The sequence below is a fragment of the Lethenteron reissneri genome, chromosome 54 (genome assembly GCF_015708825.2).
Source record: "Lethenteron reissneri isolate LAM-NWPU_2019-01 chromosome 54, ASM1570882v1, whole genome shotgun sequence".
NCBI lineage: Eukaryota > Metazoa > Chordata > Hyperoartia > Petromyzontiformes > Petromyzontidae > Lethenteron > Lethenteron reissneri.
In genome coordinates this window covers 4940571-4958304 of record NC_083832.1, presented here as the reverse complement: position 1 = coordinate 4958304, position 17734 = coordinate 4940571, and the positions used below count along the sequence as shown (strand labels likewise).

The 17734-nt window shown below is 53.7% G+C and overlaps 1 protein-coding gene across 1 annotated transcript in view; it reads left to right on the top strand.

The window, feature by feature from the left end:
- The window catches only part of LOC133356471 (endothelial transcription factor GATA-2-like), a 64046-nt gene that overhangs the window by 36389 nt on the left and 9923 nt on the right, over positions 1-17734 (top strand). The window contains exon 2 of the mRNA XM_061574002.1: positions 12683-13009. Coding sequence (XP_061429986.1) covers positions 12721-13009 — 289 coding nt within the window. The 5' untranslated portion in view covers positions 12683-12720. The remainder of the gene's footprint in view (positions 1-12682; positions 13010-17734) is intronic.

Below are 17734 nucleotides of genomic sequence, written 5' to 3'. Positions count from 1 at the left end.
GACCATACTTCACCACGCTGGTCAAGGTGGATGTGCAGGAGGCTGTCTGAGATATTCACTTCGCCAGCCGTGTCCGGGAGTTGAACTTCCATTCCGCCGTGTTCGTTGTGCGAAGCGCTCACCACGCGCGCCACGGCTCTGCACCCCCCCAGCGAGTGGCAATTCCGAGTTAGAAGGCAAACATTCGCGACGGCGACGACGATGGTTAAATGGTTCTTATTGTTATTCACTTTATTTTATTCACAACGACTGCTGCCGCAAGTGGTGGCCCAGTGGGTCGCGCGCCCGACTCGCGGTCCAGAGCTCGACGGCTGAGTTGGAACTCCCCACGCGGGGAGTGAAACAATGTGCAACGCTTCTCCACCCACCATCCACAATCCACCATCCACCACTCACCATCCACCACTCACCATCCACCACTCACCATCCACCACTCACCACCCACCCACCATCCACCCACCCACCATCCACCCACCATCCACCACCCACCATCCACCCACCATCCACCACCCACCATCCACCACTCACCACCCACCCACCATCCACCCACCCACCATCCACCCACCATCCACCACCCACCATCCACCCACCATCCACCACCCACCATCCACCACCCACCATCCACCCACCATCCACCACCCACCACCCACCACCCACCATCCACCACTCACCATCCACCACTCACCATCCACCACCCACCATCCACCCACCATCCACCATCACCATCCACCACCACCATCCCCCCACCATCCACCACCCACCACCCACCACCCCCATCCACCCACCATCCACCCACCATCCACCACCCACCATCCACCCACCATCCACCCACCATCCACCCACCATCCACCACCCACCATCCACCCACCATCCACCCACCATCCACCCACCATCCCCACCCACCATCCACCACTCACCATCCACCACTCACCATCCACCACTCACCATCCACCACTCACCATCCACCATCACCACCCCACCCACCATCCACCCACCCACCATCCACCCACCATCCACCACCCACCACCCCACCATCCACCATCCACCACCCCACCATCCACCCACCATCCACCATCCACCACCTCACCATCCACCCACCCACCATCCACCACCCACCACCCACCATCCACCACTCACCATCCACCATCCACCACTCACCATCCACCCACCCACCATCCACCACCCACCACCCACCATCCACCCACCATCCACCATCCACCACTCACACCCACCATCCACCACTCACCATCCACCCACCATCCACCATCCACCACTCACCATCCACCATCCACCACTCACCATCCACCCACCCACCATCCACCACCCACCACCCACCATCCACCCACATCCACCATCCACCACTCACCATCCACCATCCACCACTCACCATCCACCCACCATCCACCATCCACCACTCACCATCCACCCACCATCCACCACCCACCATCCACCATCCCACCACCATCCCCCACCATCCACCACCCACCATCCACCACTCACCATCCACCATCCACCACTCACCATCCACCCACCATCCACCATCCACCACTCACCATCCACCATCCACCACTCACCATCCACCCACCCCCACCACCACCCACCACCCACATCCACCCACCATCCACCATCCACCACTCACCATCCACCATCCACCACTCCCATCCACCCACCATCCACCACCCACCATCCACCATCCACCACTCACCATCCACCCACCATCCACCACCCACCATCCACCACTCACCATCCACCATCCACCACTCACCATCCACCCACCATCCACCATCCACCACTCACCATCCACCCACCATCCACCACCCACCATCCACCACCACCATCCACCATCCACCACCCACCACCCACCCACCATCCACCACCCACCATCCACCATCCACCCACCATCCACCACCCACCATCCACCACCCACCATCCACCATCCACCACCCACCATCCACCCACCATCCACCACCCACCATCCACCACCCACCATCCACCATCCACCACCCACCATCCACCCACCATCCACCACCCACCATCCACCATCCACCACCCACCATCCACCACCCACCATCCACCATCCACCCTCCATCCACCATCCATCCACCCACCCACCCACTATCCACCACCAACCCACTATCCACCACCCACCCACGCATCACCCACCCACCACCCACCACCTCGAACCGCGTCTCTATGTATCGCTACATATATCTATGTCTCTATGTGTATAGCTATATATCTATGTCTCTATGTGTCTCTATGTATCTATATGGGTCTCTATGTATCTCTATGGGTCTCTATGTATCTCTATGGGTCTCTATGTATCTATATGGGTCTCTATGTATCTCTATGTGTTTCTGTGTCTCTATGTATCTCTATGTGTCTCTGTGTATCTCTATGTATCTCTATGTATCTCTATGTATCTCTATGGGTCTCTATGTATCTCTATGGGTCTCTATGTATCTATATGGGTCTCTATGTATCTCTATGTGTCTCTGTGTCTCTATGTGTCTCTATGGGTGTTACTAGACGATCCATAACTTGTATTGCTCGTCCACAGTCGCGCTCCTGCGGCCGGCGTCTTGAATTTGTCTCCGTGCGTCTCTCCGTGTCGCTCTGCACGTCGAACTTCTTTCGCACCGTACCTTAGCCAACCGCGCTAATCTGCAGGAGGGTGGTAAGTAGCGGCCCTCGTCGAGGGAGGCTTCGCCCGCGACAAAAACACGGAACTTTCGTGGCGTTGCATTGGCCGCCACTGGAACTTGATCGATGACTGTTTAGATCCCCTGCACATTTAGCAAGCATGGATCGCGGTGAGGAGGGAGAGAGAGAAACGGCGGGGGGTTGGAGGGTTGGGAAAAACAACAAGGGGATATGCCCTTTGCCGGAGGAATGTTGATGCCGCCTATGTTTTCATACATTCCCAACGTGGATCAAGCGCGAAGAGGGTAGCCGCTGCTGATGATGTTGCATCGCACCGAGTCTTGAGTCTCTGTGTCTGCGCGCGTGCGTTTGGGGAGCGGTGGCGCAGTGGTTAGCGCGCCACGTGCGCCACGAACCCGGCGACACGAGTTGGATTGGCCGCTCACGGCCGCCGACGCCAGTGACGACTACCTGAAGCGGTCCTTGGCCTCCCCCTAGGTCGACTCAGCCTCAAATGAGTACCTGGTGCGGTGTGTAAAGATCGCCACGATCGGGCGTGGGTCTTGGCCGCCCACCCATTCGTGTGCCGTGCCGGCCTTCGTAGATGCTCGCTAACAGCACTTGCCCTGACAGTCTGTTAAAGGATATACCGGGAAACTTTGCCTTTAGATGTGTGTGCTCGCCAACAGCACTTGCCACAATGCTTCACGGGGGATCTTTATATTTGTATGTGTGGGGGGGTGGGGGGGGGGGGTCACGGGCGTTGGCCGTGAGCGGGAATCGAACTCGGGTTGCCGGGTTCGTAGCACACAGCGCGCTAACCGCTGCACCACCGCGAGACAGACAGACACAAAGACAAAGATACAAACACACTCAGACACACCGCCAATCGTCACAAAGTGGCGGTGACGTCACCACGGCGCTTGTGCCAGGCTAGGTGCACGTTAAGGCCACGTGAAGTGTCGAACGCCCGCTGGCAGGAGGTCACGGGGCAGACCCAGGTGCCACGGGTTGACTTAGATGAGTGGCCGATGCACCACCTGTGCCCCCTACTGTGCCAACTTGCTGCGTTTTAGTCTTCGCTCGTTGTTGTGAGCGTCGCTCCTCCGCCCTCCGTTGTTGCTGCCCAGTAGCGTCCTTCACGAGCTTCCTCCACTGAGGCCGATCTTGACACCGCTGGTACCAGTCATCGGCAAGTCCACTCAGCTCCACCTCCTCCTGTACCACATCACTCCATCTCTTCTCCAGCCCGTGCCGCGCCCGTCTAGCCCCCCCCCCCCCTATCCAGCCGAACAAAAGCTGTTTAGTCATGCGGTGGCTGGGCATGTGGGCTACATGACCCAGCCAACGCAGCCTTGCCTGCCGGAGGAGCTCACCGATGGGACTTTGTCCTGATCTTTTAAGGATTTGTGAGCTCATTACACAATCCAGCCTGGTTAAACCCAGGATGGATCGTAGGCATGCCAGCCTAAATGTTGTGTAAACATCGCCAGGAAGCACGCAGATTAGAAACACCCAGACACACACACACACGCATATTTCCTCTTTATTTCAGCTGGAAAGTCCCATCGAGCTCAGCAGCTCTTCTAGATGGACGGCAGTGACAGCAGCTACACCGAGTTACATAGAGTCTCATAGAGATCCATCGAGTTACATAGAAAACCCATAGGGTTACATGGAGACTCGTAGGATGACGCAGCGATCCATAGAGTTACAGAGAGATCCATAGAGTTACATAGAAACCCATAGGGTTACATGGAGACTCGTAGAATGACGCAGAGATCCATAGAGTTACATAGAGACCCATAGGGTTACATGTACTCATCGATTTACGCAGATATTCATCCTAGATACCCAAAGGGTTGCATGTAGACATAGATCCACAGAGTTTCAAAGAGACCCAGAGAATCACATAAAGATCTAACGAGCGGAGCGCCGGGTGGCTAAAGCACAGCAAGTTGGCACAGTAGGGGGCACAGGTGGTGCATCAGCCAGTCGTCTCGGTCGTCTCGGTCAGTCGACCCGTGGCACCTGGGTCTGCCCCGTGACCTTCTGCCAGCGGGCGTTCGACACTTCACGTGGCCTCAAGGTGCACATAGCCTGGCACAAGCGTCGTGGTGACGTCAGAGAGATCCATAGAGTTAGAAAGAGACTCAGAGACCCACAGCCCAAGAGCCTCGGTGGTGGTGTCAGTCGCAGGGCATTGCGGGGTGGGAATGCGCAAATGAATGAGGGGCAAAGCAACAGATTATTGACATGGAACTCATGCCAGCGCTTACTACAAACAGAAGAAACACTAAATAAATAGTGCTTACATGCAAATCAACAACAGTGCCAAAAATCCAGCCTCAGACACGTGTCTAAATAAACCGAGAAACACAGAAATACACAGAGACATACACACAGAGACACACATACACACATAGAGAAAGACACAACAACAACAACCGCCATTCGCCACTAAGTGGCGGTGACGTCACCACGACGCTTGTGCCAGGCCAAGTGCACCTTGAGGCCACGTGAAGTGTCGAAAGCCCGCTGGCAGGAGGTCACGGGGCAGACCCAGGTGCCACGGGTCGACTGACCGAGATGAGAAAAACACACACAGAGACACACACACAGAGACACACACACAGAGACAAAAAAATACAAAGATCTCCCGTATAGCCTTAACAGACTGTAGGGGAAAGTGCTGTTAGCGAGCACCTATATACTGTAAAGGCCGGTACGGCACACGAGGGGGAGGGTGGCCAACATCACGCCCGGCCGCCTTTGTCTCCCCAGTGGCGCACCAGGTACTCATTTGAGGCCGAGTCGACCTAGAGGAGGCCCGAACGCACGCGATGCAGTGCGCGAGTCTATGGCTAGACATACCCTGTAACACATAGAGACACACAACAACAACAACCGCCATTCGCCACTAAGTGGTGGTGACGTCACCACGACGCTTGTGCCAGGCCATGTGCACCTTGAGGCCACGTGAAGTGTCGAACGCCCGCTGGCAGGAGGTCACGGGGCAGACCCAGCAGGTGCCACCGGTCGACTGACTGAGATGACCGAGATGACTGGCTGATGCACCACCTGTGCCCCCTACTGTGCCAACTTGCTGTGCTTTAGCCACCCGGCGCTCCGCTCGTTGTTGTGAGCGTTGCTCCTCTGCCCTCCGTTGTTGTTGGAGGGCGACTGCCTCCGACTGCCCAGTAGCATCCTTCACGAGCCTTCTCCACAGAGGCCGATCTTGACACCGCATCCTCCTGTACCACATCACTCCATCTCTTCTCTAGCCAATGCCGCCCGTTTCGCCCCCTCGATCCGGCCAATCAAAAGCTGTTTAGTCATGCGGTGGCTGGACATGCAGGCTACATGGCCCAGCCAACGCAGCCTTCCCTGCCGGAGGAGCTCATCGATGAGAATTTTGTCAATATCTTTCAAGGATTTGTGAGCTCCTCACACAATCCAGCCTTGTTAAACTCAGGATGGATAGTAGGCAGGTGAGCCTAAATGTTTCTAACCGGCGAAGATCTTCCAATAGGGGGATCCACGTTTCGCAAGCGTAGAGAAGTGAGGGAAGACCTGAAGTTTCATGCAGAGCGACAGACCAGGTAGCTTCCACACAGCGTTACGTAACCGATGAAAAGATAATGCCGCTCGACTGATTCGGAGTGAGACCTCTGCCGTTAAACCGGAGCCGGTCATGAGCACTCTGCCCAGGTATGGGAAACTCTCCACTCTCTCCACAACTGCCCTATCACCAATTGGGAGTTGTGGGGGTGGAGTGTCCGATGGTACAAATACCCAGGCAGGTGCTTAGTTTTGGTGGGGCTGATGGTAAGGCCACACCTCTTAGTGGCACGCTCCAGGTTCAGCAGCAGCGCCTCCAACTCCTCCTCTGAGTGAGCAGCAATTACCAGATCATCATCGGCATACATAACATGGTTGCGCAATAGGGAGCCATCCCTTGACCCCACCCAGGCATCGATCAGCCTCCCATTGTATCTGTACCAGATGTAAATTCCTCCGGTACAGATATCTTCACGAACTACGTGGTCGAAATAGATGTTAAATAATGTGGGAGCAAGAGGACATCCCTGTCGCATCCCAAGGTGTACATAGAATGGCTCCGACTCCCGGCCACGTAGTTTTACCCGGGCCCACTCACCATTATGAAGGTCCTTATTGATTGTGAGCAGAGGGTAAGTGACTCCGAAAGCACGAAGAACTACCCAAAGCCCAGGCCTACTGATGGTATCATCGGCCTTGACCAGGTCAATAAAGCAGAGATGTAGGTCTTGTTGGATTTCCCTACACCTCTGCTGTAGCAGACGGACAGAAAATATTGCATCTGTGCAGGACCGTCCTTTCCTGAAACCGCATTGGGGCTCCGCAAGCCTCTCCTCAGTGTGCCTAGCAAAGCAAAGTTGAATAATCTTTGCCAGATCTTTTCCCGGCACACTGAGGAGTGAGATGCCCCTGGAGTTGTTCCAGTCTGTACAGGGCATCTTCCAGTCCTGCGGAACCCATCCAGTGGTCCAGACTGTTGTTATGATGTCATGTAGGGCAGTCTGTGCACAAACTCCACCCTCCCTCAGCATTTCGCTTGGGTGATCATCTCTGCCCGGTGTCTTTCCTGGTCTAAGACTCTGGATTGCCTTCAGTACTTCCTCAACAGATAGCACCTCAGCTAGCCACTCACAGGGGGTGACTTCTTCCAATATTTGAGGCACCGCAGCCTCTGTAGGGTCATTCCCACTTTGTCCCACGTTGCTATCCAGGCTGCGGGATGTCCCCTCCCCCAGGACCTCACAGAAATGCTCAGCAAATCTGCAAACCGGTTCCTGGGGGTCAGAGATTGGATCACCGTTCTTTCCCCTAATGATGGCAATAGGTGCGGCGCTGCAGGTTCCTTTTTTTATAGAATTAAGTAGCGATTTGTGATCGCGGGCCATTGAGGCAGACTATGTCCTCAGCAACCTGCAACCACCACCCATCCTTGCAGCACCTTACGGCTCTCTGAACCTCCGAGCGAATGCTGCGGCAAACCTCCTCATTCTCTGACGTGGGATGCTGTAGACGATGAGAGTGGGCCTGTCGCTTTAATCAGCCAGCCTGAACACCTCCTCTGTCAGCCAGGGTCTCTGGGGAGGTCTGGACCGTGTACCCAAAGCAGCCATTGCAGCTACATGAGTCAGTCCTATACCTCGCCCATTTCCCCACGACAACAGGAGGAGTGGTGGACAATGCCAACCCCAGCTGCAAGCGATGATTAAATTCTCGCTTGCAACTTTCATAAGCTAGCTGAGACCATGTCACTAAGGGTTTGAATGGGGTCCTGTGTGTACACCCACCACTGGAGTAGAAGAATGGCAGGCGCATCTTACAGATGACAAGTCGACGGTCAGTGGGCAGATCAGCTCCACGGTAGGTCCTGGTGTCAAGGACATGGGTCCGCATCTGCTGTTTCGTCACTATGTAGTGAGCAGATGTTCTTGCTTGGACCCGGCATGCATCCATGATGTGTGGATGCGCCGATGCCAGAACAGCGTGTTGGTAATTACAAGCCCATGAGCTGCACAAAAATCTATCAGCCTCCTGCCGTTTTTATTGAGCTGATCTGGCCCATGCCTTCCAATCACTCCAGATCAGGTGCCAGCATCATGACCAACTCGGGCATTGAAGTCGCCCAACAAGATGACTCTATCCCGAGGGGCCACTTTAGCTAGCACCTGTGACAGGAGGTCATAGAAGGCATCTGACTCATCGGCCTTGCTTGCATCCCTTCACGGATGTTCGTCTTCAGTGGGGGCATAAGTAACCACGACCACCACTCCTCACCTCTGGTTGATGGGAAGGCGAACCTAAAGTAGCCTGGGGCTTACAGCTTCCAACACCTCAATGCCACGCTCCCACGCCCCCCAGAGCCGGTCCACCGGACCTCCTGAATACCACAGAGATTCAGGCGGTACCGGTCCAGCTCCCAACAGAGGAGTGGCAGCCTCTCCTCCGCAGTGAGCGTTCGAAAACTCCACGTGGCCACACGCAGTGGTTTTTTGTTGTTTCTGGAGGAGCCCCGAGGGTAAAGATTCAATCTCCTGGCTCCGCCAAATGGAGTTTGGCCAGTAGAGGTCATAGACAGCTGTCCCCCCGGGGCCTCTGGCACAAGCTTATTAATTAAAAATTTCCGTCGTGGTTTAGTGGTAATGAATTTAAGGTGGAGGGGTTACCAGCCTCTCGCACCCATCCATAGCCCCCTTTTGGTCACTGTGGTGGTCACAAATGCCATGAGGGGAAAGGCTAATCGGAATTGGCCCTCCCCCCACAGCACTGCCCAAGATAGCATTGCCCGTCCGGCACCATGAGCAGGTAGGAAGTTGTTTTGCCGGACTAGAGACACACACACACACGTAGAGAAAGACATATACACGTAAATACATACAGAGACACACACAGAAACACACACACACAGAAAAAGACATACACGTACATACACACAGATACACATACAGAGACACACACACACATAGAAATGGACATATACACATACATACATACACATAGACAGATACATATACACGTACAGGAGGACAGATACAGGTTATTGTATTTTTCGATTTAAAGCTTTCGTGACTGCAGGGATTCATCTTCTTGGTTGTTTCGGTAAAGTCACGTAGAAGGGAAGTAATAAAATACTTACTTCCCTTCTACGTGACTTTACCGAAAGAACCAAGAAGAGGTTATTGTATATTTTACAGCGTGTACCCGATTTACGACGTTAAATATCACCGGTTCTATTTACGCCGTCAAAACTCGCAGCTTCTGACACGACTCCGAACCCACATTCTGTCTGGTTTCCGATGTGGCTTCGGCGCTTTTGCTCTTCTCAAGGGTTTTTTTCGTGTGGATTTTTTTTTTGTCAAATGAAACGCCCCCCCCCCTGTTAAACACGGAAAGGGAAAAAAAAACGCAACAACATCGTCAACTGGCGTTTTTCCTGTTTGTACTATGGGAAAACGGGCTCGTTATATGAAGGGAGTTCCATGGATTTATTGTGTCGTAAAAGCGGGGATCTCCGGTATATATTTTATTATCGTATAAGACAAAGACCCACCGTATAGCCTGGACTGACTGTTAGGGCAAGTGCTGTTAGCGAGCACCTATGAAGGCCGGAACGGCACACGAGTGGGTGGGTGGCCGATACCACGCCCGGCCGCCTTTGTCTCCCCGCAACTCAATTGAAGCTGAGTCGACCTAGGGGAGGCCCAGGACCAGTTCAGATAATCGTCACCGGTGTTGGCCGTGGCCAGGAATCGAGCTCGGGTTCGTAGCGCTAACTGCTGCACTACTGCACACACACACGTAAACGCGAGCATCTGTGTGTATGCGCGTGTGTGTGTACGCCTGTGTGTGTGTACGTGTGTGTGTGTCTGTACGCGTGTGTGTGTGTATACGCGTGTGTGTGTACGCCTATGTGTGTGTACGTGTGTGTGTGTCTGTACGCGTGTGTGTGTGTATACGCGTGTGTGTGTGTGTATACGCGTGTGTGTGTGTATACGCGTGTGTGTGTGTATACGCGTGTGTGTGTATACGCGTGTGTGTGTGTATACGCGTGTGTGTATGTGTATACGCGTGTGTGTGTGTATACGCGTGTGTGTGTATACGCGTGTGTGTGTGTATACGCCTATGTGTGTGTACGTGTGTGTGTCTGTACGCGTGTGTGTGTGTTCGCGTGTGTGTGTACGTGTGTGCGGGGAGCGGTAGTGTAGTGGTTAGCGCGCTGCGCTACGCACCCGGCCACCCAAGTTCGATTCCCGCTCACGGCCAACACCCAGTGACGATTATCTGAACTGGTCATGGGCCTCCCCTAGGTCAACTCAGCCTCAAATGAGTACCTGATGCGGGAAACAAAGTCGGCCGGGCGTGGTGCTGGCCACCCACCCTCTCGTGTGCCGTTCCGGCCTTCAAAGGTCCTCGCTAACAGCACTTGTCCCAACAGTCTGTTCAGGCTATACGGGGGATCTTTGTCTTTCGTGCGCGCGTGCGCGCGCGTGTGTGTGTGTGTGACACTGACTGCACGACGGGCAGAACGTTTGACAGCAATTACGGTCGATGAGACGTTTCGTTTTTATAAAGGGAACAAAGATCCCCCGTATAGCCTCTAACAGACTGCTGGGGCAAGTGCTGTTTTCGAGTAGCACCGATGAAGGCCGGCACGGCACACGTGGGGGTGGCGTGTCAGACACCACGCCCGGCCGCCTTTGTCTCCCCACCGCTGTTGCTTACACACCGCACCAGGTGACTCTTTTGATGCGTGCGGAGACGTCGGACCGGTTCAGATATTATCCGCGCCGCTGTTGGGCCGCGTGAGCTGGAGTCAAACCTGGGTCGTCTGGTTCGTAGCGCAGTGCCCTAACCACAGCGCCACCGCTCCTCCCCCGCGCTCCCACACTCCCAAAATCCCCGCCGTCTCTGGAGCACTTCTGGCAAGGACGCAAAAATGCGACGCGTTCCAAATTAAAGAAGCCCGCCCAGTGTCGCGACCCCGCCACGGAGTGCGCAGGCGGTGCAACTGCGCCGGTTGCCCACCACAAGGTGTAGGGGGCCCAGGGTCGAGAGGACACCCCGGGCAAAGGGGGGCTCAATGCCAACCGTGCTGACACCACGGAGACCCATAGACTCACACATAGAGACCCATAGACTCACACAGTGAAGCCCATAGACTCACACATAGAGACCATTAGACGCACACAGAGGCCCATAGACTCACACATAGAGGCCCATAGACTCACACATAGAGACCCATAGACTCACACATAGAGACTCATAGACTTGCATAGAGACTCGTATATTCAAACATAGAGACGCATAGACTCACACATAGAGACACATTTCCACACAAAGAGACCCATAGACTCACACATAGAGGCCCATAGACTCACATATAGAGGCCCATAAACTTGCATAGAGACTCGTATATTCAAACATAGAGACGCATAGACTCACACATAGAGACACATTTCCACACAAAGAGACCTATAGACTCACACATAGAGGCCCATAAACTCACACATAGAGACCCATAGACTTGCATAGAGACTCGTATATTCAAACATAGAGATGCATAGACTCACACATAGAGACCCATTTCCACACAAAGAGACCCATAGACTCACACATAGAGACCCATAGACTTGCATAGAAACTCGTATACTCAAACAAAGAGACCCATATACACACATAGAGACCCATAAACTCACATAGAGACCCATAAACTCACACAAAGAGACCCATAGATGTACACAGAGACCCATATACTTACATAGATACCCATATAGTTACAAAGATACCCATAAACTCACGCATAGAGACCCATCGACTTACATAGAGACTCGTATACTCACACATAGAGACCCATAGACTCACATCGTGACCCGTAAACACACATAAAGACCCATAAACTCACACATAGAGACCCATAAACTCACACATAGAGACCCATAGACGTACATAGAGACCCATATACTTACATAGATACCCATATAGTTACATAGTGACCCGTAAACTCACTCAGAGACCCTACACTCCCAGAGACTACGCTGTGAACCTGGCCAGCCTAAGTTTGATACTCGGCCACGGCCAACATCAGTGGCGAGTGATATCCGACGACCCCTGAGCACCCCCTCTGGACGCGCACTTCACCGGCAGGGTGAAGTATGGTCAAACAGCCCACGTGACCGATGCGGAGTGGGGAGACCTTCACCCAGCAGTGGATTGACAAAGCGATCGTGGAAGAATTAAATTGTTATATTCTTATTTTGCTTTCGCAGCTCATGTCCGTTTCTCACCTGTGTTTCTCTCTCTCTCCCACTTACCTCATTCCCGATCTTACCCGATGCCACCACGACTACCACCACCAAACTACCATCAATACGACCACCACCACCGCTATAAACACCACCACCATGGACACGTGCTGACACCACGACCACCATCACCATAATCACCATTGTCACCTCCACCACCTCCACCACCCTCCTCCTTGCAGAAGCGCTGGCATAGACCTCCTCCACCGCCGCCGTCGCGATGGAAGGGAGCGTCGAGCAGGGTGGCCGGTGGCTCGGACACCCGCACGGGCCCTCTGCGACGCTCGCCCCGGGCCAGCACCACCACCACCACGGCCACCACCACGGCGTGGAGTCCAACCTAGGCCACGGCGGCTACGGGCCTGAGTCCGGGGCGGCCGGGCAGCTCATGCCGGCCGACGAGTTGGACGCCTTCCTCAACCACCTGGACGGCCCCGGGGCCCCCGTGCAGGGGCCCTACTACGTCGCGGGGCCCGGCGCTCGCCTCCACGGCTACCGGCAGGCCCACGGTACGCTGGTGGGCGAGCCACGGTGGCTAGGAGATGTTGACTAACTCGCCTGGTGTGCAGGAGGGTCGTGGGTTCGATCTCGACCCTGAAGATGCCTGCTGTGAATTGAGTCTGCGTCTGTCTCGTCATCATCATCATCACGGTGGCTAGGAGATGTTAGCTACCTCGCCTGGTGTGCAGGAGGGTCGTGGGTTCGACCTCGACCCTGATGATGCCTCCTGTGAATTGAGTCTGCGTCTGTCTCATCATCATCATCACGGTGGCTAGGAGATGTTAGCTACCTCGCCTGGTGTGCAGTAGGGTCGTGGGTTCGATCCCGACCCTGAAGATGCCTGCTGTGAATTGAGTCTGCGTCTGTCTCATCATCATCATCACGGTGGCTGGGAGATGTTAGCTACCTCGCCTGGTGTGCAGGAGGGTCGTGGGTTCGATCTCGACCCTGAAGATGCCTGCTGTGAATTGAGTCTGCGTCTGTCTCATCATCATCATCATCATCACGGTGGCTAGGAGATGTTAGCTACCTCACCTGGTGTTCAGGAGGGTCGTGGGTTCGATCTCGACCCTGAAGATGCCTGCTGTGAATTGAGTCTGCGTCTGTCTCATCATCATCATCACGGTGGCTAGGAGATGTTAGCTACCTCGCCTGGTGTGCAGGAGGGTCGTGGGTTCGATCTCGACCCTGAAGATGCCTGCTGTGAATTGAGTCTGCGTCTGTCTCATCATCATCATCATCACGGTGGCTAGGAGATGTTAGCTACCTCGCCTGGTGTACAGGAGGGTCGTGCGTTTTATCACGACCCTGATGCCTGCTGTATATTTGGAGTTTGCGTCTCTCTCTCTCTCATCATCACGGTGGCTAGGAGATGTTAACTACCTCGCCTGGTATACAGGAGGTCGTGGATTCGATCTCGGCCCCGATGCCTGTTGTATATTTGGAGTTTGCGTGTCTCTCTCATCATCATTATCACGGTGGCTAGGAGATGTTAACGACCTCGCCTGGTATACAGGAGGTCGTGGGTTAGATCTCGGCCCCGATGCCTGTTGTATATTTGGAGTTTGCGTGTCTCTCTCATCATCATCATCACGGTGGCTAGGAGATGTTAACTACCTCGCCTGGTGTACAGGAGGTCGTGGGTTCGATCTCGGCCCCGATGCCTGTTGTATATTTGGAGTTTGCGTGTCTCTCTCATCATCATTATCACGGTGGCTAGGAGATGTTAACTACCTCGCCTGGTGTACAGGAGGTCGTGGGTTCGATCTCGGCCCCGATGCCTGTTGTATATTTGGAGTTTGCGTGTCTCTCTCATCATAATTATCACGGTGGCTAGGAGATGTTAACGACCTCGCCTGGTATACAGGAGGTCGTGGGTTCGATCTCGGCCCCGATGCCTGTTGTATATTTGGAGTTTGCGTGTCTCTCTCATCATCATCATCACGGTGGCTAGGAGATGTTAACTACCTCGCCTGGTATACAGGAGGTCGCGGGTTTGATCCCGACCCTGACGCCTGCTGTATATTTGGAGTTTGCGTGTCTCTCTCTCTCATCATCATTATCACGGTGGCTAGGAGATGTTAACGACCTCGCCTGGTATACAGGAGGTCGTGGGTTAGATCTCGGCCCTGATGCCTGTTGTATTTGGAGTTTGCGTGTCTCTCTCTCTCATCATCATCACGGTGGCTAGGAGATGTTAACTACCTCGCCTGGTGTACAGGAGGACGTGGGTTCGATCCCAACCCTCACATCTGCTGCTGTATATTTGGAGGTTGTGGTGTCTCTCTCTCTCCCCGTGGTCGCGTGGATTTTTCTCCAGGTCCTCCGGTTTTTCCTATCCCCAGTTAGAATCGACAACACTCGCTCGGAGTATTTGGCTGCTGTAAATTTCTACTCGATGATAAGCCGCCACTTCGTTGAGCAATAATTTGTGATGGCCAGATCGCTTCTCAAAAACAGCTAAATATCTCAGTGGGGCCTTAACCTGGTAAAAAATATAAATTAATAGTCGTAATACGTTCTCTGTATGTGCTTCCCACGTGACACCGTCACCTCCTGGATCATGATCTCATCCCCGTCTCTCTCTCTCTCTCGTATCGGAGGGAGCGAGCGTGCGCGTCGTTCTTAATGCGCGCACGGACGGAGCTTGGGGTGGCATTCACGCCGGCTGACAAACACGCATCCGCGGGCGTTTCAGGGTGGGATGAGGCTCCGGGAGCGATCATCGGCGTGACACGCGCTCAGACGCAGAGCGCGCGAGCTCGAAGGCTGCGTCTGAGGACGTCCCGCGCGGTTGCGCGGGACGTCACATACAAGACCGCCTGCCTCTGCCACAATGCCTTCATATCCGCCTGCCCGCCGTAGCTTTCTTCATTATTCACAACTTGCAGCTCAGCACACGGCAGATGCCTGCGCAGCGCGACTCACTACCTCCTTTTGATACCAAGATCCAGGATGGTCATCGTGTCTATGCGCCGCTTCTCGGTGGCAGCCCCAACAGTCTGGAACGATATCACCTCTGCACATTCGCAGCATCACCTCAATCGCCTCTTTCAAGAGACACTTAACAACTCACCTCTACAATCACGCGCTTTTGAGCGACTCTGAGCTTGGCTCCGCGCCTCTGAGTTGCGGCCACTACGTCTGCAAATTTGCGCGCGTTACAAATTGAACTACTATTATTATTATCATCCCGCGCGAGCTCTTGAGTCACGTGGGACAAAGTAATCGACGCGTTCCGCAAGTTCGACTGCGTCCCCCTAACACCACCACCAACAACAACTAGCCCACCCTCATCTGCTTTGGGTCTTTCGGTAAAGTCACGCAGATAGGTTCCAAGAAAATAGCAAAAAAATAACAAAAAACGACGACGTTTCGATCGCAAATGTTGCGATCGAAACGTCCGCTGAGTTTGGCTGGCCAGAATACCCCACAAAGTGGACAATTGGTTAAGATATTCACGTTCATTATTCAGACGGTGATTTCTCAGAACCACCACGTCGGGTCAGGCAAGGGGGGGGGGGGGGGCTCCTCTGTTTGGAACTAAATTCAACAAAAGGGGGCAGTACAGTCGCCAACAAAGTCTGAGAACCGCTGCTGAATAAGCGCAGAGCCACGTTGTGAATGCGGAGTTCGAACTCCCGGCGAAGACAACGAGAAACAGCGGCCGCCCCAAGCCGTGTGAGTGGAACAGGGGGATGCGAGAAGAGAGAAGGTGGAGGTAGGCAAGGAAATTTTTTTTTGTTCCACCAGGTAAGGGGCCGTCCATAAATGACGTCACGCACCTAGGGGGGGTCAGACATTTGTGACGATGTGTGACGAGGGGGGGGGGTGGGTTTGAGAAATGTGACGTCACATCAAAATGCGCAACTTTAAATAAATATACACAACACGTTCTACTTACTTAAATATACTTTTTATATAAATGTTTCTCCTACAACATCAGAGTGCAGCGCCACATTAAATACGCACTACAACGGCAATAGTTTAAAGCGATTTGAAGCATGTTTTATTTTTTGGGGGGTGGGGGGGGGGCAGAGCTTTGTGACGTCATATTTGAGGGGGGGGGGGGGTCTGACTATTTGTGACGCCGTGTGACGAAGGGGGTGGGGGCAAAAATCGTCCAAAATCGCGTGACGTCATTTATGGCCGGCCCCTAAGGCCCCACTGAGCTCATATGTGACCCTTTGTCAGAAGCGACCTGGCTTTCACAAATTCGAAGTCAACGAAGTGTGACATCATCAATATCATCACGTGGAAATGTACAGCGGTAGCCAAATTCCCTAAACGCACTTTGATTCTAAATGTGGAGGGGAGAACTGGAGGACCCGGAACCCATGCGACCAACGGGGAGAGAGATGTCCGAACTCCAAATTTGCAGGCCTCGGGGAGGAGATTGAACCCGGGCGAGGTAGTTGACATCTCGCCGGTAGCGATGTGACAACAACAACAGCAGCAGCCATCTTGGGCGGGAGGGTGGCAGCAGGTGTAACCATCAGTGCCTCCCCCCCACCCCTCCAATATTCAAATATGTTCAGAATGTCCCCCCCCCCCTTCAATATATTGCTATAAAATAGATGTCTGTTTCAACGGAGGCATGTAATACAATACACTATTAGACATTATTGTAAATAAATAAAATCCATCCTATGAGTTAGTGAATTTTTTACTATTTTAGGCAGGAAATGGCAGGAAATTCGTTTTCAAATTGACATTTTTTTCTGGGGGGGGGGGACCCCCAGACCCTCTGAAAGATTTGGTCCCCCCCAATGTTGACTCCATAGCTGCGGCCTTGCCTCACAGCAATAAGGGGCCGGGGTCTGATTGCCCAGCTCGGTCGCCTTGCAGTGCGGAGTTTGTTTTGTTCTCCCCCTGTTCTGCCTGCGTTGCCTCTGTGTTCTCTGATGTCCTCCTCGAGCTAAAAACAAACAACAACAACAACGACATTGTAACTGATATCGGCTAAAACATCCCAAAGTAGCAGCTGGTCCCTCCTGAAAGAAAACGCGTCGTTTTCCTGGCTAAATGTCATCGTATTATGTTAGGATAAAAGTTTCCGGCTAGCCGGCATGTCGTGGGGGTGGTGGGGGGGGGTGCCACGGTGGCGAGATGTTAACAACCTCGCCTGGTATACAGGAGGTCATGGGCTCAATCCCGACCCTGACGCCTGCTGTATATTTATTAGTAATGAATTGGCATATTCTGTTTACATGACAAACCTTACTAATTGGCTG